The sequence below is a fragment of the Metopolophium dirhodum genome, chromosome 1 (genome assembly GCF_019925205.1).
Source record: "Metopolophium dirhodum isolate CAU chromosome 1, ASM1992520v1, whole genome shotgun sequence".
In the NCBI taxonomy this organism is placed as follows: Eukaryota; Metazoa; Arthropoda; class Insecta; order Hemiptera; family Aphididae; genus Metopolophium; species Metopolophium dirhodum.
In genome coordinates this window covers 57,993,134-58,009,832 of record NC_083560.1, presented here as the reverse complement: position 1 = coordinate 58,009,832, position 16,699 = coordinate 57,993,134, and the positions used below count along the sequence as shown (strand labels likewise).

At 30.8% G+C, this 16,699-nt stretch overlaps 1 protein-coding gene across 2 annotated transcripts; it reads right to left on the bottom strand.

The window, feature by feature from the left end:
* Positions 1–229: 229 nt before the first annotated feature.
* On the bottom strand, positions 230–8,924 carry LOC132934102 (chitin deacetylase 1). 2 transcript variants are annotated; one of them, XM_061000377.1, is made up of 9 exons: positions 8,765–8,924; positions 6,203–6,341; positions 5,286–5,416; positions 2,752–2,901; positions 2,550–2,665; positions 1,959–2,260; positions 1,567–1,856; positions 1,255–1,478; positions 230–932 (listed from the first exon to the last, which is right to left on the bottom strand). In XM_061000377.1, exons 1-9 carry the CDS (start codon positions 8,826–8,828, stop codon positions 645–647), a joined length of 1,704 nt encoding a protein of 567 aa, XP_060856360.1. In that variant the 5' UTR covers positions 8,829–8,924; the 3' UTR covers positions 230–644. The 2 variants fall into 2 exon arrangements, with proteins under 2 accessions (XP_060856360.1, XP_060856361.1); XM_061000378.1 differs by lacking the exon at positions 5,286–5,416 and adding an exon at positions 4,679–4,791.
* Between the last annotated feature and the right edge of the window lie 7,775 nt (positions 8,925–16,699).

Here is a 16,699-nt window from a genome sequence, read left to right as displayed (position 1 = left end):
TTTTTCATTGTCTTGAGGTAAATATAAATTAATAATTATTATGAATTATATCAATATTTAGGTATCCATTATTAAATAATTTATTTTACATTTGTTGGTGAAATGTTGTGATATTTATACTATTACACTATTATATTAGTTGACTCAGTTGATTCAGTTACAGTTACCAATCTAATAGTTTACCAATAATTAGGCGTGTTTGTTAATAAAATATTTTCAAAACATAAAAGTAAAAACAAAAATAATAGTTTATTGACACTTCTAAAATTAATTATACAATATATATAAAAAAAGTGCAATGATTTTTTTCAAATTGCTCGAATGCTACTGTATTTTACAAGGTATTTTTTCCTACAATTATATTAATTTTCATTAAATGAAACCATATAATTTATCAAACACATACAACAAATTTGTTCAAATGAGCAAAATTAAATGTAAAAATACAAAATTAGAAAAAAAATGAATATAATAATTTAAGTAAACTTATAATAATATTGTACTCATAATAATTATTAGAATATTATTTTTACATTCAAATTTACTTTCTAACGAATATAAACAATGAAATGTAGAGCACGAAACAGAAAAAAAATCACAAATTATATGTCTTTATTTTAACTGACATTGGAATTGAATTGTGACTAGGCGTAGTGATTTTTGTTTTTAAAGTTCAAGTGAATGTTCCGCTTTCTCCTCGTTGAAAATCCGTCACCAGTAGGATCTAAAATCCATGGGTAATAATTGGGGCATTCCATGCAGGTGAACAGTCTGATCGTCTCTCCTGGGAGTTCTCTGGTGGTCAATGGACAAGGATTTGATAGCGAGCAGAAGGGCTGTCCTTTGACATCGCATTTGCTGTTTTCGTCTTTCCATTCAGTGAAATCTCTCATATTGTCCAATTCAGTTGGGGTTTGCATCCATTGAATAACCTTTAAAGCAAGATACCATTAGGAATAAATATTTTTTTACCACAAAAATTTGTGTAACATTTTTTATTTTATTTTCATAGGTAGGTACTCAAAAAATTATCACTTGTATAGTTGTATAATTGTATATACAACGTGTTGTATTTAGTGAAAACTTTTAGGTAGGTAGGCTTAAAGTTATTACTTATTACTGTAGGCATATTATTACCCTAATTCCTTAGTTTATGTCACCATATCCAATTATTATTTTCAGTTAGGTATCTCACTATACTTATTATATGTCACATTATACGTCACATTATACAGGTATAAAACGGGTACTTACTTGCAACATGTTAACGAAATACACGTCGTTTCTCTTCAACATTTCTTCGATGAACTTGATCAGTTCATCTTTAAATTCTCGTTTGCTCTTAAGCCATGAAGCGTGGAAGTGTAATCCCAACGGGGCACGGTTGGTAGAGAAATGACGATTGAAGTTGTGTCTGAGTAAGCGTCCGAACTGTTCACCAGTTTGGATGTTCGAACAGGAATCGACCATGTGACAACCTATAATAACGCAATACGTACGGGTTGAAGTAAGTGAACCGCTTTTCTAAATACATTCGGGTTTTTTCCACCGAATCTAGTCACAAACCTGGCAGAGACTCGTCGAAAGTTGGGTCGTCACGTCTGTCTAGCTCGTTCATGACCATTTCCCATACCGGATGGCTTCGGCTAGGACAGTTCTGGGCGTTACCGTTACACTTGTGTGGCATCCTGAAGAACAGTGTGTATGGCCAGATAGGAACTCGGCCCAAGGAGGCAGTAATGGAAGCGTCGTAAACGAAGAACTGGTGTTCCATCATCTGGAACTGTTTGTTGCCACCGACTCTCAGGTACGGTGCACGGATTCCGACGATCGAACCGTCAGAGATGTTTGCGAATCTGTTTAAATACGGATTAAGATTTTTAAATTAAAAAACTTCAATGCATTAACACGCATTAATAAGACTTAATATTATATTAACACGGCAAGTATAGTATTACCTTTCTGTAATGAGTCTGGCTCCGGCCATCTCGGCTAACCAATCGTCGTAAGATCCACCGGTCCAGTATTTCGGATCATCTTTGTGTGTCAATGAGAATACGGCGATCTCGTGTCCTTTGCGGTGCAATTCTTGTATGAATGCATAATTGCTGTATTTGTGCGACACGAAGAACGTTCCTTTGATGGAACAACCGTTGGGGTTCATTCGGTTTGGCAAAGAGTTATTGAAAATCTCTTCGTACAAATCCATGTTGTCAACATTCACGGCACCGTTGAATGTAATAGTGATCAACTGAGGTACCTATATACAATTATGTAAAACGTTTATTAAAATCCAATTCGTTATTGAAATTAGCTAAAGACAATTATAATTGCCTATTAATTTGCTTAAAAAAAATAAGAATGTCTGTATAGTAGACTCCAATTAGTTAAAAAAAAAAGTTTTAATATTGATAATATTTTGTTAAAATAGTCTTAAATCCTGTGTGTTGGATATTAAAACGTTTTCCAAAAAAAAGGTTGAGAAAATAAATTCAAAATTGATTTAAGCATTTCGTTAACAATATTGTAATATACTTATATAGTTATACCTGACTAGGTTCCAATCCACCGGGTATTCTGGTACCGTCGGCCGAGCAGAAGCAATCAGGCAACACACATTGGTTCGGATCACAATCTGGCGCACGGTTCGGGTCAGTTTCCACGCCTAAAGTCACGAATATAAATTGTAAATGGTAATCGATCACGTTACAGTTCACCAGTTGCATAATTACTACAACCGATAACACTTACTGCAAGCGTTTTCATCAGACTCGTCCTTGCAGTCGGGTCTGTCATTACAGAAAAGATCTTTGTTTATACATTCACCGTTACCACATTGTAGTTGGTCCTTTGGACACACTGGTTCGTCTGTTTTCAAATTAGGTAAAGCTTTTCTGGGTTCTGAAAATAGTTTAGGTTATAGATTTTCAAACTTCATTTTATTTATGTTATATAATAATATTCAACGCCGATATGAATATTGTTAGGTACTATTTATAAGCGTTGGTTTCATCATTTAAAATTGTTCTTTAAATAAATATTTTGAAACATATTTTAACAACGATCTTGGTAAACTATGATCAATTTTTAATTTGATATATTCTTCAACTCCACGATAAAACATTTTATGGCGTTGAATATTATTATAACTGTAGGTACCTTGTAGTTATAAGGTAGGTACCTACTTAGTAATTACTAAAATTTCTAATTAAGAAAAAGCGATGGAAATAATTATAAGAAGTGTAGTAATATAGATAAATGATTACGCAAGAACGTTTTATAATGACTAAAAGCAATTTTTTAATTTTATGAAATGGAAGTTTTTACTATATAGTACCTAACTGAATATTTTACAAAAGGTACACACCACCAACTAATCCAACGATACAAATCTAATTTTATTTTCTACAGAATATTATAGTATATATTGTATAGTTTTTAAATAAATGTGTTATTATCATATGCATTTTCATACCAATCTTAATTTGGTAGTTAATATTTTTAAAAAAGGTACCGAAGAAAGTAACTATATATTCTTAGTCTGGAACTTATTGCTGTTAAATTTAATATTAATCTGTTTTGTAAACAGGAATACTGAAAGTGATTAAGTATTTTTTTAACCCATTGAAGAATATAATGTTCTTTTATGCAATTTACAGACCGGTTGGTCTGTTGCCATACCTTCGTGCTGTTAATAATTATCGTTTCGAAGAATATATAATAATATATTCTCATAATATCAAACACCAATGTCTAAAAAAACCAGAAATCGATGCACACTTTAAATCGTTCAGTCAATTCGATGATTCAAGTTTTGTTTTATTTTGAAAACTCGTTTTTAATATAATTATGTTTTTCTCTAGGCGACTAAATGAAACTGGATTGTATGTGATTACGTACCTGCCTGTATGTTGCATAAAAATATAAGTCACGTTCAAGCATGTACAAGATTCGTAATTTGATTGAATATCGTGATCTTAAGATATCTAAAGAATCTTTAGTCGTTTATTATGCGTTTGAAAAAAAAATCGAAACTCGTATTTATATACGTCAATAATTATTAATGGGTGAACTTTTTATTTTTTTTTGGTGCTGATAAATAACCTATAAATTGATATCAACATTTATTTAAAAAAAGTAAAACCTAATCTTGTAAAAATAAATTTAAACAATGAATTATCTAATTGAGTAACGTTTTGACAGTTTTATATAATATAGTCTAGTACTATAGTTAATTATTAATCATGATTCATGATGCAAGCTGTAAGCATGTTAGCGTTAGTCTTATTTCCTTTACAGAAAAAATTGTTAAAATAATAATAATAATAATAAAGCGCATGCAAAGTCAATAAGTAATAAAAATGATTTTATAATCGTTTTTAAACTAAAAAAAATTGGATAAATGATACCTATATAATATACTAAAGCTACATGCATCTTCTAAAAAAGAAAGAAAAACACGATTCCGGGATTAATTCTAAAAAAAGCCTACCTGTGTTTGGCGCACAGGTCTTTCAAAACTACTCAACTAATTTTCTTTGGTATAATAACACAAACATCCACATAGAATAATAGACATAACATATTATAATATGTTAATTTTTTTTTGTTTTTTTTTTTTGCAATGTACAGTTCACACTCTCGTCCTTCACCTCTAAACAGTGATATCACCACTTACTGTCCAAACGGTTACAGTTGGTGACTTTACCCTTCCAATCACACGTCTGCTTATCTACGTCGAATGCCAAACCAGATGGGCAAGTGATTTGTTTTATACCGGCTTTAGTGCACCTGAAGGAAAAAATGCGTTCATGCTATTTTTATGTTAAAAAAAAGACATTATCAAATTTAACTTAATTTCACTTTTTTATGACGTTCAATCGATGGTATGCTGAAAATTAATTTATTTTAGCCAAAACAAACAGATGCAATGCATGTAAGGTTCATATAAATAAGACACCGTTAAATATATATTTATAATATATATATAAAAAAAATATATACCTATCGACTTTATATTTTAATGGTTATGTTAGGTATTGTTAGTAAAAACAACGAACACGGGCAAAGGCATATTTATGATATTCGAGGCGATTATAATACTATGTAGTAGTGTCCTTAGTATGTGTATATAGTATGGATGTGTATTTCGAGCTGCGCAGACTTAAGATTAGAACCAGGGCCCATTGGATTTTTTTTTTATATTGATTCAAATAACAACAGTAGTGATGCGTATGTCGCTTAAAGCCCGTAGACCACCTTCTCCGGCCGTTCGTCGTACTTACTATCTAATTTGTCACAATTTTTCACACGAGTTTTCCAATCGCAAGTCTGACGATCAATGTCAAAAGCTAATCCTTGAGGGCATCGGACGCCCGCGAGACGGGTAATGCCGTTCTCGCCTGCTTGGTCGCACCTATTGTGGGCATCAATCATACCAATAAAACAAATACAAAGTTTTCGGACATGCACTGAATCGACCTACGCGTAATGTACAACTAATGTTTGGTAGGATTTACAATAAAAAATAAAAAAATGTATACCAAAAACTATTAATTGTTTGATTTAGGTAAGAATTATATTATATATTATAATATATAGTATTATAGTCATATAGTTGAAGTGCCTTACTAAGTATATATTTACGTTTTGATAAAACGTACACAATTGTCGCAGTGAAAATATTTTGTAAAAACAAAGCTAAATGTAAAAAATTGGTTTAAAATTTGTATATGTGATTATAGTGTGGGTAGGTATTATTTATTAGGGTCTGTATTATAGTTATTGGAATTTCTAATACCTTGGCATATTACTGTTTGTTTTATTATTAATTATTATTAAACATATATATTTAATTTTCTCTAACGACTTGCATTAAGTTAAAAGCAAAACGTGTATGCTGTATAAACTAAAAGATATTTTCAAAAATCTGATAGTATATTTGTCGCTATCTTGAGGTTAATCGATTGTAAAAACGACGTCATGGTAAAGTTTACGTTCGCTGTGCACGGCTATACGATGATGTAACGGAATGAATAATTATTATTCAATGTTTTCAACATTACACATAAAGTTATAACTTATAAGTGATTGACACGTCTATATATTACAAAAATATATTTGTTTATAAATAATATTATTATTTATTAGACACGAGTTTGATGTATTTATACGTATTTTGTTCATAGTCTTAAATATTTACCTTACGACGTCTCTACAGTCACCTTCGGTGGACAAACGAAAGTACTCATCAGCTGGTCGGTTTTTACACAGTTCATCTACTGATTGTTCGTCACCTTCGTCAGCTTGACGTTTCTCTCTTGGTGTCATAAACCCATTGCCTGCATAAAACGAAATTCAATGTTTCTATTATAATTTTATTTTATTTTATTATTAATGAAATTGATTTATACTAATCTTCAAACAAAAAGAGATTTTATTTAATATACGTCACCCCCAATAAAATAAAATATCACAATGTTCCACCAATTCAGAACTCCAGGTCATCCAGGTTTATTCGCAGTGCTAACGGTATGATTATACTATAAAATATGAATTACCTATTTTGTGTTTGTTGTACTGAAATGTTGCACTGTTGCAGGTATCTTATATTATTATACGATACAATATGAGCTGTTTTTAAACTTCGTAGGTGCACCCTCTCACACGGCTCACGCACAATGATGCACGGCCTGCAGTCGGGTCAGTATATTTATTGCGAAACTCAAAAACTAAGATCTCTGTACATTCATTCAGGTATAGTCGTATAAAGACACTTTTATACACAGTGTTTAAAGTAAAAAAGACTAACAAGAAAACAATTGATCAAGTCGCGACTGATCAAGGTTGGTGGCCGTTGGCGTCAGTGCCAATAACACGCGGTGAATAGATAACACAATAATAAATTCTAGAATATATCATAAAGGTACATACCGACAAATCGTCGATTATTATACCTATACTTTACAATATACCATATAGGTACCTACGTGAACATTATATTATGCGTATGTATTAATAATGTGTGTGTGCGTGTCGTGTAGGTACTCGTGTGTGGGTGTGTTTGACATATTATTTTCTATTCTGTATCAGCAGTTTTATACACACGAGTGTCGCTGTATTTCTCAGTACAAAACACTATAATAATAGTATAATAATAATACAGTTCTATATGTCTGCAGGTTGGGCTCATTGAACGTGTAGCGGCCAAGTCACGTAGCATGGCCGTGGTGCCCATTGTTCGGGCAACGCGCGAGTAAAAGGCGTTGGAAATCGTCGATATTACACAGGTGTATATTATGTGGTTCGAGTGGTGACGAAAAGAGAAAATAATCGGTCGAATCGCGCGTCATAAACACATCATATGCTCCCAGATAGACCCACTCAAATGTGTGTATATATACCTGCTACAGTATAATATTGAATATAATAATATGATATATTATCTCGTCATGTTCGATACATAAATAAATTAAATTAATACGTTTGACTTGAACCACTTTCTCGAACGACGAGGCGAATAAACCTGATATAGGTTTGCACCGAGACTCCCTCACAAATTAATTGCAAACGACGTCAATGGAAAAATGATTTATAATATTAATATCTGTACAAAATTAGTAATTACTCTCTGATTATTTTCTTACACGAGAAGAGCGTCGGTGTTTAATTTATTCAATTCGTTACGAAAAAAAATAATGAAATTCCAACAGAAGTCAATAATATACAATATCCAAAGTCATTCCGAGAATTTAAGTGATCACGATTACCGATGATTCGATCCAAGAAAACGTGACAATCGAATACGGGACACGCGGGCAACATAATGTTTTAATATAATATGGAATGTAGGACTTAATATTTATATCGAGAAAACATATAAAAATGATACCGTTAAATAGGCGAATAGCACAAAAAATACTGTTTATCAATGATGCAAATACGATAAAATGATAAATAATGTCGAAATAGTTTGAATACCTCTGCAGTACCTGCCTTCGTTTCATGTACCTACCTATACCTACCTATTTGATAATAACGGAGGTGTATAAATCGCAATTGTGCAACAAACAAACGAGAGCAACGAACTCGACTACTCTTATTTCACTCAGGAGTTGCTTTCTTTTTTAAACACACTTTACTGATACGCAAAATTTAAAATTTTCTTTAATACAGGTCATCTCAATATATAATTATCGGGCTATCTAGTGATTTTGTTCGTTGTGAATCGAAATCGATAATATGTTTAATACAACATTAATACAAACATTCGCTATCTGGGGGGGGGGGGGGTCGACGACGGCAAGTTTTATATTTAATCCTGCTGCACAATTCGCATGCACGATCTCCCTATTCTCTCTTTCTATACATATAATATATGATGTCTATCAGAAAGTCTCTCAGAAAGTACTCAAAATGTGTGTTTTGTGCTCGAAAAAAATGTCCGACAGAAAGAACGAGCTGGAGAGTAACGGACAGCCATTTGAACTCGTTTGGAGTGTACGATTATAATATACATAGGTATAGTCCACTATATTATTATAGTAAGTACCTATATACCAATACTACAGTGGCGAATGGTAGGTACCTATATCCACGAGGACTCTGTGGATTGCGATCGCAAAAAATCGAACATTGTAACGTCGTGTGCATATAGGTAGGTATCGCATTATTATTGCCATATATACAGTCGTCGTCTTATAATATTATATTTATAACAATATACATAAATATATATATGTTTGTGTGCATATTATATACTTACAGTTGTCAATGGCCTGCGACAGGCACATCAGGAGCGCGACGGCCAGAGCAGCTTTTCCCGTCATCGCTACTGCGTGTGGGTTCGTGTAATGAGCGACGCGGACCAACACTGTCGGTGTATAGGTAGATATCCTCGGTCCCGTCACGTTCTCTGCTAGCCGTCTCCCCTATCGAAACGCAACGTAAAATACCATAAGAACAAATACACGGGCGGAAGGCTGGTGGGGAAGCAGCTCGGTGGTCGATTTTCCTCCTGACGGGAGGTCTTTTTCGCCTCCCCCGCCACAACCGCTCCCGCGAATACGCCACACGTTTCGCACGCTGTCTCTGCCGCGCATGCGCCGCCAGCACGCGCACACTTTCACCACGGCAGCGACGACGCCTTGACCACTGTACAATGTTATTATTAGGTATATTATTATACGATCGCGCGGAGGCGCCTGCTTCGACGTATGGAGGGCTATAGCAGTTGCTGTAGTTGCTACTGCGGTTGACGCGATGTATAAGAGTATACTTATCTCATAGAGCTACATAATACAAACGACCGATGTTGGGCTGTAGTAAACCACAATAATGTAATTATTATGTATTTCAGTATTAGGTACTTTCCGAGTATGTATGGAGCGACTTGTTTTCAGAGTACAGTCATCGGGACTTATAAAAATATAATAATATGACCATGAGCTAAAAAAAAAATTATGTATTTTTCGAATAAAATAAAAATACGGTTTAAAAACGTTTAGCTACCAAACAGCATTTTGTAATGATAATAGTATTATAATAGTATTATAATAACGTTATTATATTAATATTATTCTTTATTATAATGTTATAATAATATTATTAAACAAAAAATTTCTGTCTGGGAGGTTATTTTGATATAATAGGTACTTGAATCATTGAAATATGACAAATTCAAATTTCAGTACTTATACAGACTTACCTACTGTACAGCGTACCTACTTTGAAAAGTATATTATTTAATATTTAAATCTGACACGTCTCTTATTGTATCTAACTTTGCCATTTTGTGGTTCTTTCGGTACCACCCGTATACAGATATTGAGATATGCGAATATATGTTACAACTCGAACACTATTATTTATAATAGCTACTTACTATACTATACCTAACGCAGTTACACACTTAGGAGTTATGAGTTACACACTCGGTGATTTTTTAATATAACGCAACATATAAGTCACAGTAGTTACACACAACATCAGTGAATACATATAACTTCCCACACAGCATAAAAATATATCCCAACTATGGTAAAAATATATTTTAAGGAAAATAATATAGTTGTCAAAATATTTAAGTTATATTCTTTGGCTAAGAAGTTAATATTTTTGAAAATATTTTATAAAAACATTTAAAAAACATTATAATCATATATTTTCAAAACATTTTTTTTTTGAAACTATATAAAAATATTAAGTCAACATTTTTATGCAACATGATAGTAAAATATTTCGTTATTATGAGAACAAAATATTTATACAATATTATTAGTCAAATATTCATAATTCAATCACTTTAAAATATTCACAAAATATTATTATTTACTGAAAGCTGTGTGGGATATTAATACCCAACATATAGGCAAGTTAATGATAATTTTCAATTGAGTTAAATAAAGAAGTTAAATTGATAAAAAAAATTTTAAAAATCTTAAAGCTAATGGGTATCAAATTTGTTTAACTTAGTTAAGTCAAAAGTTATACGGAAACTTACAATTAACTTATTTACTTAAGTTACCTAAGTTATTTGCATTTTTATTTGTTATTATATAAACAGCCATTTACCTATACATATACGGTTTCAAATAATAAAAAGTAAATGTTAATGTACCTAATATGCATTATCAATAATAATTGTATAATATTTATTATTTAATTATTTAATAATTAACTATTGCAGGCTAATAACCCTTGTGTTTGAAGCCTCAATAATACAAATAATTATAATAATTAGGTATAACAGGTACCTACGTAATATTCAAATAAAATAGATTACATATTGGATGTCTTAATCTAATTATGTATAATTGTATAAACATGTAGGTACTGGTCGAATACAATTAACCGATATATATATATATATATTAATATAACAATTATATATATATATATATATATATATAGCCTATAGGCTGATTTTATTCAGCATACCTACCTAAACTAAAAAAGACAAGGAAATAAAAAATCTCTAAAATTGAACTTAATGTGTACTGTATTATTTTTTTATAACCAGATGTAATACTTTAATGTGTTAGATTTTTGGATATAAGAATAAAAAATTAAGAAGTTATTATGTAAGTATTCTGGTGTTCGGTATTAATTTCTTTATTTTTTAGTTAGAAACTTAAGAATTAGTTAGGTACTTTTAAAAACCTATACTTGTTTACTATATAATATATTTATACGAGCAAACCTACAGCAGTACAGCATAATACCTATATGAATACCAGTATTTCTGGTAAATAAACCGTTGACGACTGGTACATATTATAGGTGTGCACACGGGGTATGCCGTATGCAGAGTATGCCGCTACATACTTCACGACTCTGAGAAAGGGTCCATTTATATCCTTCAAGGCACTTTTTTGTTCAATGAATACAATTTAAACTTATTTATAATTTAAAAAAATCTATTTTCAAAAACTTGACCCGGACGACGGAAATAGATATTAAAGAAGTTATATAATAGGTATAAACTTCAAAATGTTATAAATATTTTTTTTTAGAAGGAATAAGAGCTCAATATTTTGTTTTGTATACTCCGAAAATGAAGCCTGTGGACTGGGTACCTAATACCAATGTGCAGCAGGTAAGTGAAATCTAGGTAGGGAATACCTACTAAATAGTTCGTATAATATGCCTTGTGCAGCTCCACCTAGATAACTAGTGCCAATCGAAGATATTAAAAAACTTTCAGCGAATCACGATTGGGCATTTTTACCTGTTTACTCCAATGTTTGGAACTCGGTATATTATGGTATGTTCCTAAAATGATACCACGTTTGGGCATTGAATAATAAAAGAATTGTATAAGCCATATATGGCATATATGGCATATTATATAAATATGTTATAGCATACTAATTATGAGGTACCTACTAAAATAATACTTATAATAATTCTAAAAATGTGTAAATTGTGTTACGTCAAATTCGTATAACAATTAATAAATAGTAATCAATAAAAATATAAAATAATAATACAATTTATAATAAATAAAATATTGAAAATGTTGTGAAGTTGCAGATTGATTTTTGATATTGTCTGTGATATTACACTTTATCACTGTCCACTATAACTATCGTAGTCCCGCTGGCCGTTTCACGCGTGGTAGGTAGGTATATGGTTAGTTTTTGATTTACATTGTTAAAGTTCGTAAGTAGGTTTTATAGGTATATGTGACGTGAGACGTCGGTATAATAATACGCTTACGGCTTCATTATCATGACTGTTTAGTTTTGATTCGTGTTCATAATCATAATATATGATTTCTCAGATTTCTAACTTATTCTTATGCATAACTTACATAAAAAGGGTATATACTTGATGTACATATAATATTATATATATTTATTATAGACTATAGTGCATTAGTGCCCAAACGTGTTACGACTTCGGGGAAAAATAGTGTACAAACGTATTATGATTTTGTGCGCAAACGTTTTGTAGGACAAAACGTAACCTATATTTTACGATACCTATCGTCGATAGTCGAAACCGGCCATTGTACTGTAGGAACGTGGTACCTATAGTATACCTACTTAATATATAAGCACACGCTCGTTTTCATATTCATTTTCGGTGTTTCCTTAAAATATGTTAGTAGTAGGTATACAAAACACAGAGGTGAAATAAACGATAATCATTAGTGCATTAAGTGTACCTCGAAATTTTTTTTTATGATTTCAAACGGTTTGATTCGTGAAAACAGAAAAAAAAATGTTCGACAGCCATTAACTATTGTTTTTATACGCTTATAACTTGTCAGCTTGTCATGGTTTTTGTTTTTTTATTAAATTGCATTTTTATATTTTTCTCACAAAGCAGCGCGCGTTAATATATGTGATGGGCGAAACCAGTAGTGTGGATTTTATAATATTGCCTCTATCGTTTAATACAAACATGTACACCGTACATGACAATGAATAGGTATATAGTGAGTTATAGGTAAGTGGTAAGATTGTTTCCTGGTAGATGTATGCCCTTTTATCAAGTATCAACTAATAATAATATGTATATATATAAGTGCTACTAGTAACTACTAGTATATCTATGGTAATAACTAATATTTATGTGTTATGTCTTTACTTACTACCATGAATACTAGTCATGCAGGAATAGATACAAATATATAATAATATATATAATACACATATTACGCAGGGTGTGGTGAAAAGTGGAATAAAGCATCCATCTAAAAATTATGAATAAATTTGTTTTATAATAATTACATTTATGTAAATATGTAACTATTATCAATTTATAATTAATAATTAATATACAGAATGTTAATTGTTATTGACGTACTTACACAAAAGTGAAAATTACCAAATAATACCATACGAATTCCCTCAAATATCAGCTAATAACCTACTAAATTAATATTTTATGCAAATAATCTGTAGAATTCACAAATAAGAATGTACCTAAAAAAGTTGATTTTTTTCAGTCATATGATTTTTACAACCTAAATTAAATTTCCAAATACATAAATCAATAATTTGATATTTATACTTTTTTTTAATAAATGTAGGTAGGTATTTGTACATAATATTATATGGCTATATTTAGTCATTAGTCAATGAACATTAAGCTAATATACTTATCATACTTAATTTACTAACCTAACAATAAAATAATAAAATAAAATATTTGTGTTAAATATTGTTTACAAGTCAAGTCATTTAGTCATTATAATGTGAATCGTACAATTTATGTCAAACAACAAACACGTGTTTATATTTGAATATAATATATTACATCATTGTTATTATTTTAAGGTATTTTAGGTATCTATATATTTTTATACAAATACCGGCAACCTAAGAGTATAATACCTTAAATACCTACTCTACAGCGGAGTCGTGTAGAAGGGATTAGTATGGCATTATGTTAACATCAATTAAGTAAAATAAGTTAAATCAATAATTCAAATATTTTAAAATTAATTTTGATGTAGGGAAATTGAAAGTAGAACATCAGAAATTATGTACGTACATTTAAAAAATAAGCTAATGTATTATTTATACCAATCTGTATAGTTATTTTAAATTAATATAATTTAAAATTAAAAATAAGGAAGTGTTAAAAATAAGAATTACCAATATAGTTGCCAATTGAAATACAAAAAAAAAAACACGAAAAATTAGCACAAGTGTATAGGTAATTTTAGTCATCTCGTGTGTCATGCAATTAAATGTTAAGGTTAAAAGCTGAAATCGTAACAATTTAAAATATTTGTTAAATTTTCTGAAAAGGTTTCGAATGCGTCATGAAAATACCACTCAGCCACTCAGGGTCATTTAACTGCACGCTGCTGTATAAAAAAAAATCCCGTGATTTGTTGCAATAGACTATACAATATAGCTTTGCATGTTGTTAAGCAATTATAAAATGCACTTTCGCATTTGAACGACGGTTAAAGGGCGAAGGTAATATTTTTCGAGAGATAGTCTTCGTCATCAAATACCTACAGACCATGTGAAACGCATAAACATTATAAATTGTGTCAAATTATTATAATGCGCATAGCGCATTGATTACCCCAAAATATTAGCGAGTTCAAATCAACTTAACTACATAGATAAAAGATGAATATTATAAATAATATTTGAATTCATTTGAAGTATTAAGTCTTAAAGCAAAATGTAATCCATAGACGATTTGGTGATTGTGTTACAACATATTAATATCAGTAGAATATATTATATTATAACTATGTTACGTTAATTGTTTTATACTTTCATAGTCAATCGTCAATGTCTGTATCCAAATTTGTGTATTTTATTTTACTTTCACCCACAATTTTATACATAGTTTTACCAATTTTATCTACTTTCGTTTACTACCATAGTGCTTACCATACAGATACTTTCACATTCATTAATAATTTAGCTTATACGGTTTATTGATAACTAAAGTTGTAACTATAGGTATGTTTAATATTCGATTTGAAATTCGTAATAATATTAGTTGAAAATTTTTTTTACTAATTATGGGCGTGTTGTGTTGTACCCAATTACCTATTATATTCTATAATTTCAAAAGGTTAATTTCAAATAAAATACGCAAATAAAATATTAAAAGTATTAAAAATTTAATATACTGTTAATTTCATGGATGAAAACGTGTTTATAACCTTGGACAATAGGATTGTTTTTGGGCCATATTCAAATTACAACCATATATATATATTATACATAAGCGTTAGGGTATTTGTCGCGTGCATATCGTAAAAAAAGTGTGATTTAATCAAGTTTTTATAACACGTTTGGTGGTTTTTAGTTGAGATCGAAAAAAAAAAATCTATTAGATAACCGCGTAAAGTGTAAGATGTTAAAAAAAAACAGGATTATCATTATTATTATTATGCACAATATAACATAATATACATATATATATTTATAGGACAGGTATATAATATATATATATATATATATATATATAGGTAGTAACTATACTGTTGTTTGCATAAACACGTCGTCGCTCATTACCCGTGCACCTTAGTGCCATAGTGCTATATACTTATACATAATATGTGTTGCCCGCAAAAAGATATATTTTATTCGTTTAAGTTATCTCATGCACAATGGCAGTGAAAATGTAAGATATACATATAGGTAGGAACGTTCATATAACAGCGGCGGCATAATAATATTATAGTGGCGGCGGCGGCGGTGGCGACAATATCGGTCGGTTGCGCCCACGTGGTATAGGCCACAACGATTATGACGGTTGTCCAATATACAATAATGTTATTATAATATGCATAATGTACAGTATGTATATTGTATTATTATAGGTATATAATATATGTAGTACGCCCGTGTATTGTGATATGGCCGGCACTATTGTAGAAATCCTGGTCTCGACTTGATATTATGTCGTTTATATCCGTGCGTGCGGTCGTAGGTATTCATCAACATAATAATATTTTGTACGTATCTACCCACCTTTACGAAAATAATACGCGCGGTGGCTGCTGTGCATAGTGTTTCGAAAACGAGAGAAATGAAGAAAGAAAGAACGAAAGAAAGGAAAGAAGGCATAAAATGATAATGTATGAAATCATTATTTATAGTCGTGAATTTTTTTTTCGGAATTTTTTTTTTAGTACACACCATAATAATATTATTATATTATTATCATGGGCGTAAGGCCACCGTCGAGCGTCGTCATCATCGTTGACGCGATAAAGAATAATAACGCATGGCCTCCGACCTTGACAGGAAGATGACGAGCGAAATCATACAACCCAAACGAGAACTTTTGACGCGACCAGACGATTGCCCAACGAGCGTATTGCTTTTAATTCGATTCTCTCTTATATAGGTACACGACGAAACTCACTTTATATTATACGATACCAGCTATGTTACGTTTGATGTAAATTTATTATAATATTTCCATCGAATCGAGTGAAATTAATTAGACATACGCATATGGTTAAATATATATTTAACTCGTAATATTTATTTAATTTCGACAAAACGGGCTAGCCCAATATTCAGCATAATAATATTACAAGCACAGCCATAGTGTTTATTGAGAAACTGTACGTACTCTAATTTGCATTAAACAATAACCGCTTACATTTTCGTAATGTGCATATATGGATGAAATTTTTTTTAAATATTTACATATTTCTGATAGGTATTACTAGAAATTATTCAAATCAACTTTTGCAGACACG

Bases quoted from the DNA above. Each gene is read 5' to 3' on its own strand.
- LOC132934102 (XM_061000377.1), bottom strand. From the start codon at position 8,828: ATGACGGGAAAAGCTGCTCTGGCCGTCGCGCTCCTGATGTGCCTGTCG. The intron at 6,342-8,764 runs GTAAGTATATAA...CGTTTTATGCAG, and splicing joins GTCGCAGGCCATTGACAACT to GCAATGGGTTTATGACACCA. The intron at 933-1,254 runs GTAAGTACCCGT...CTTGCTTTAAAG, and splicing joins ATTTCGTTAACATGTTGCAA to GTTATTCAATGGATGCAAAC.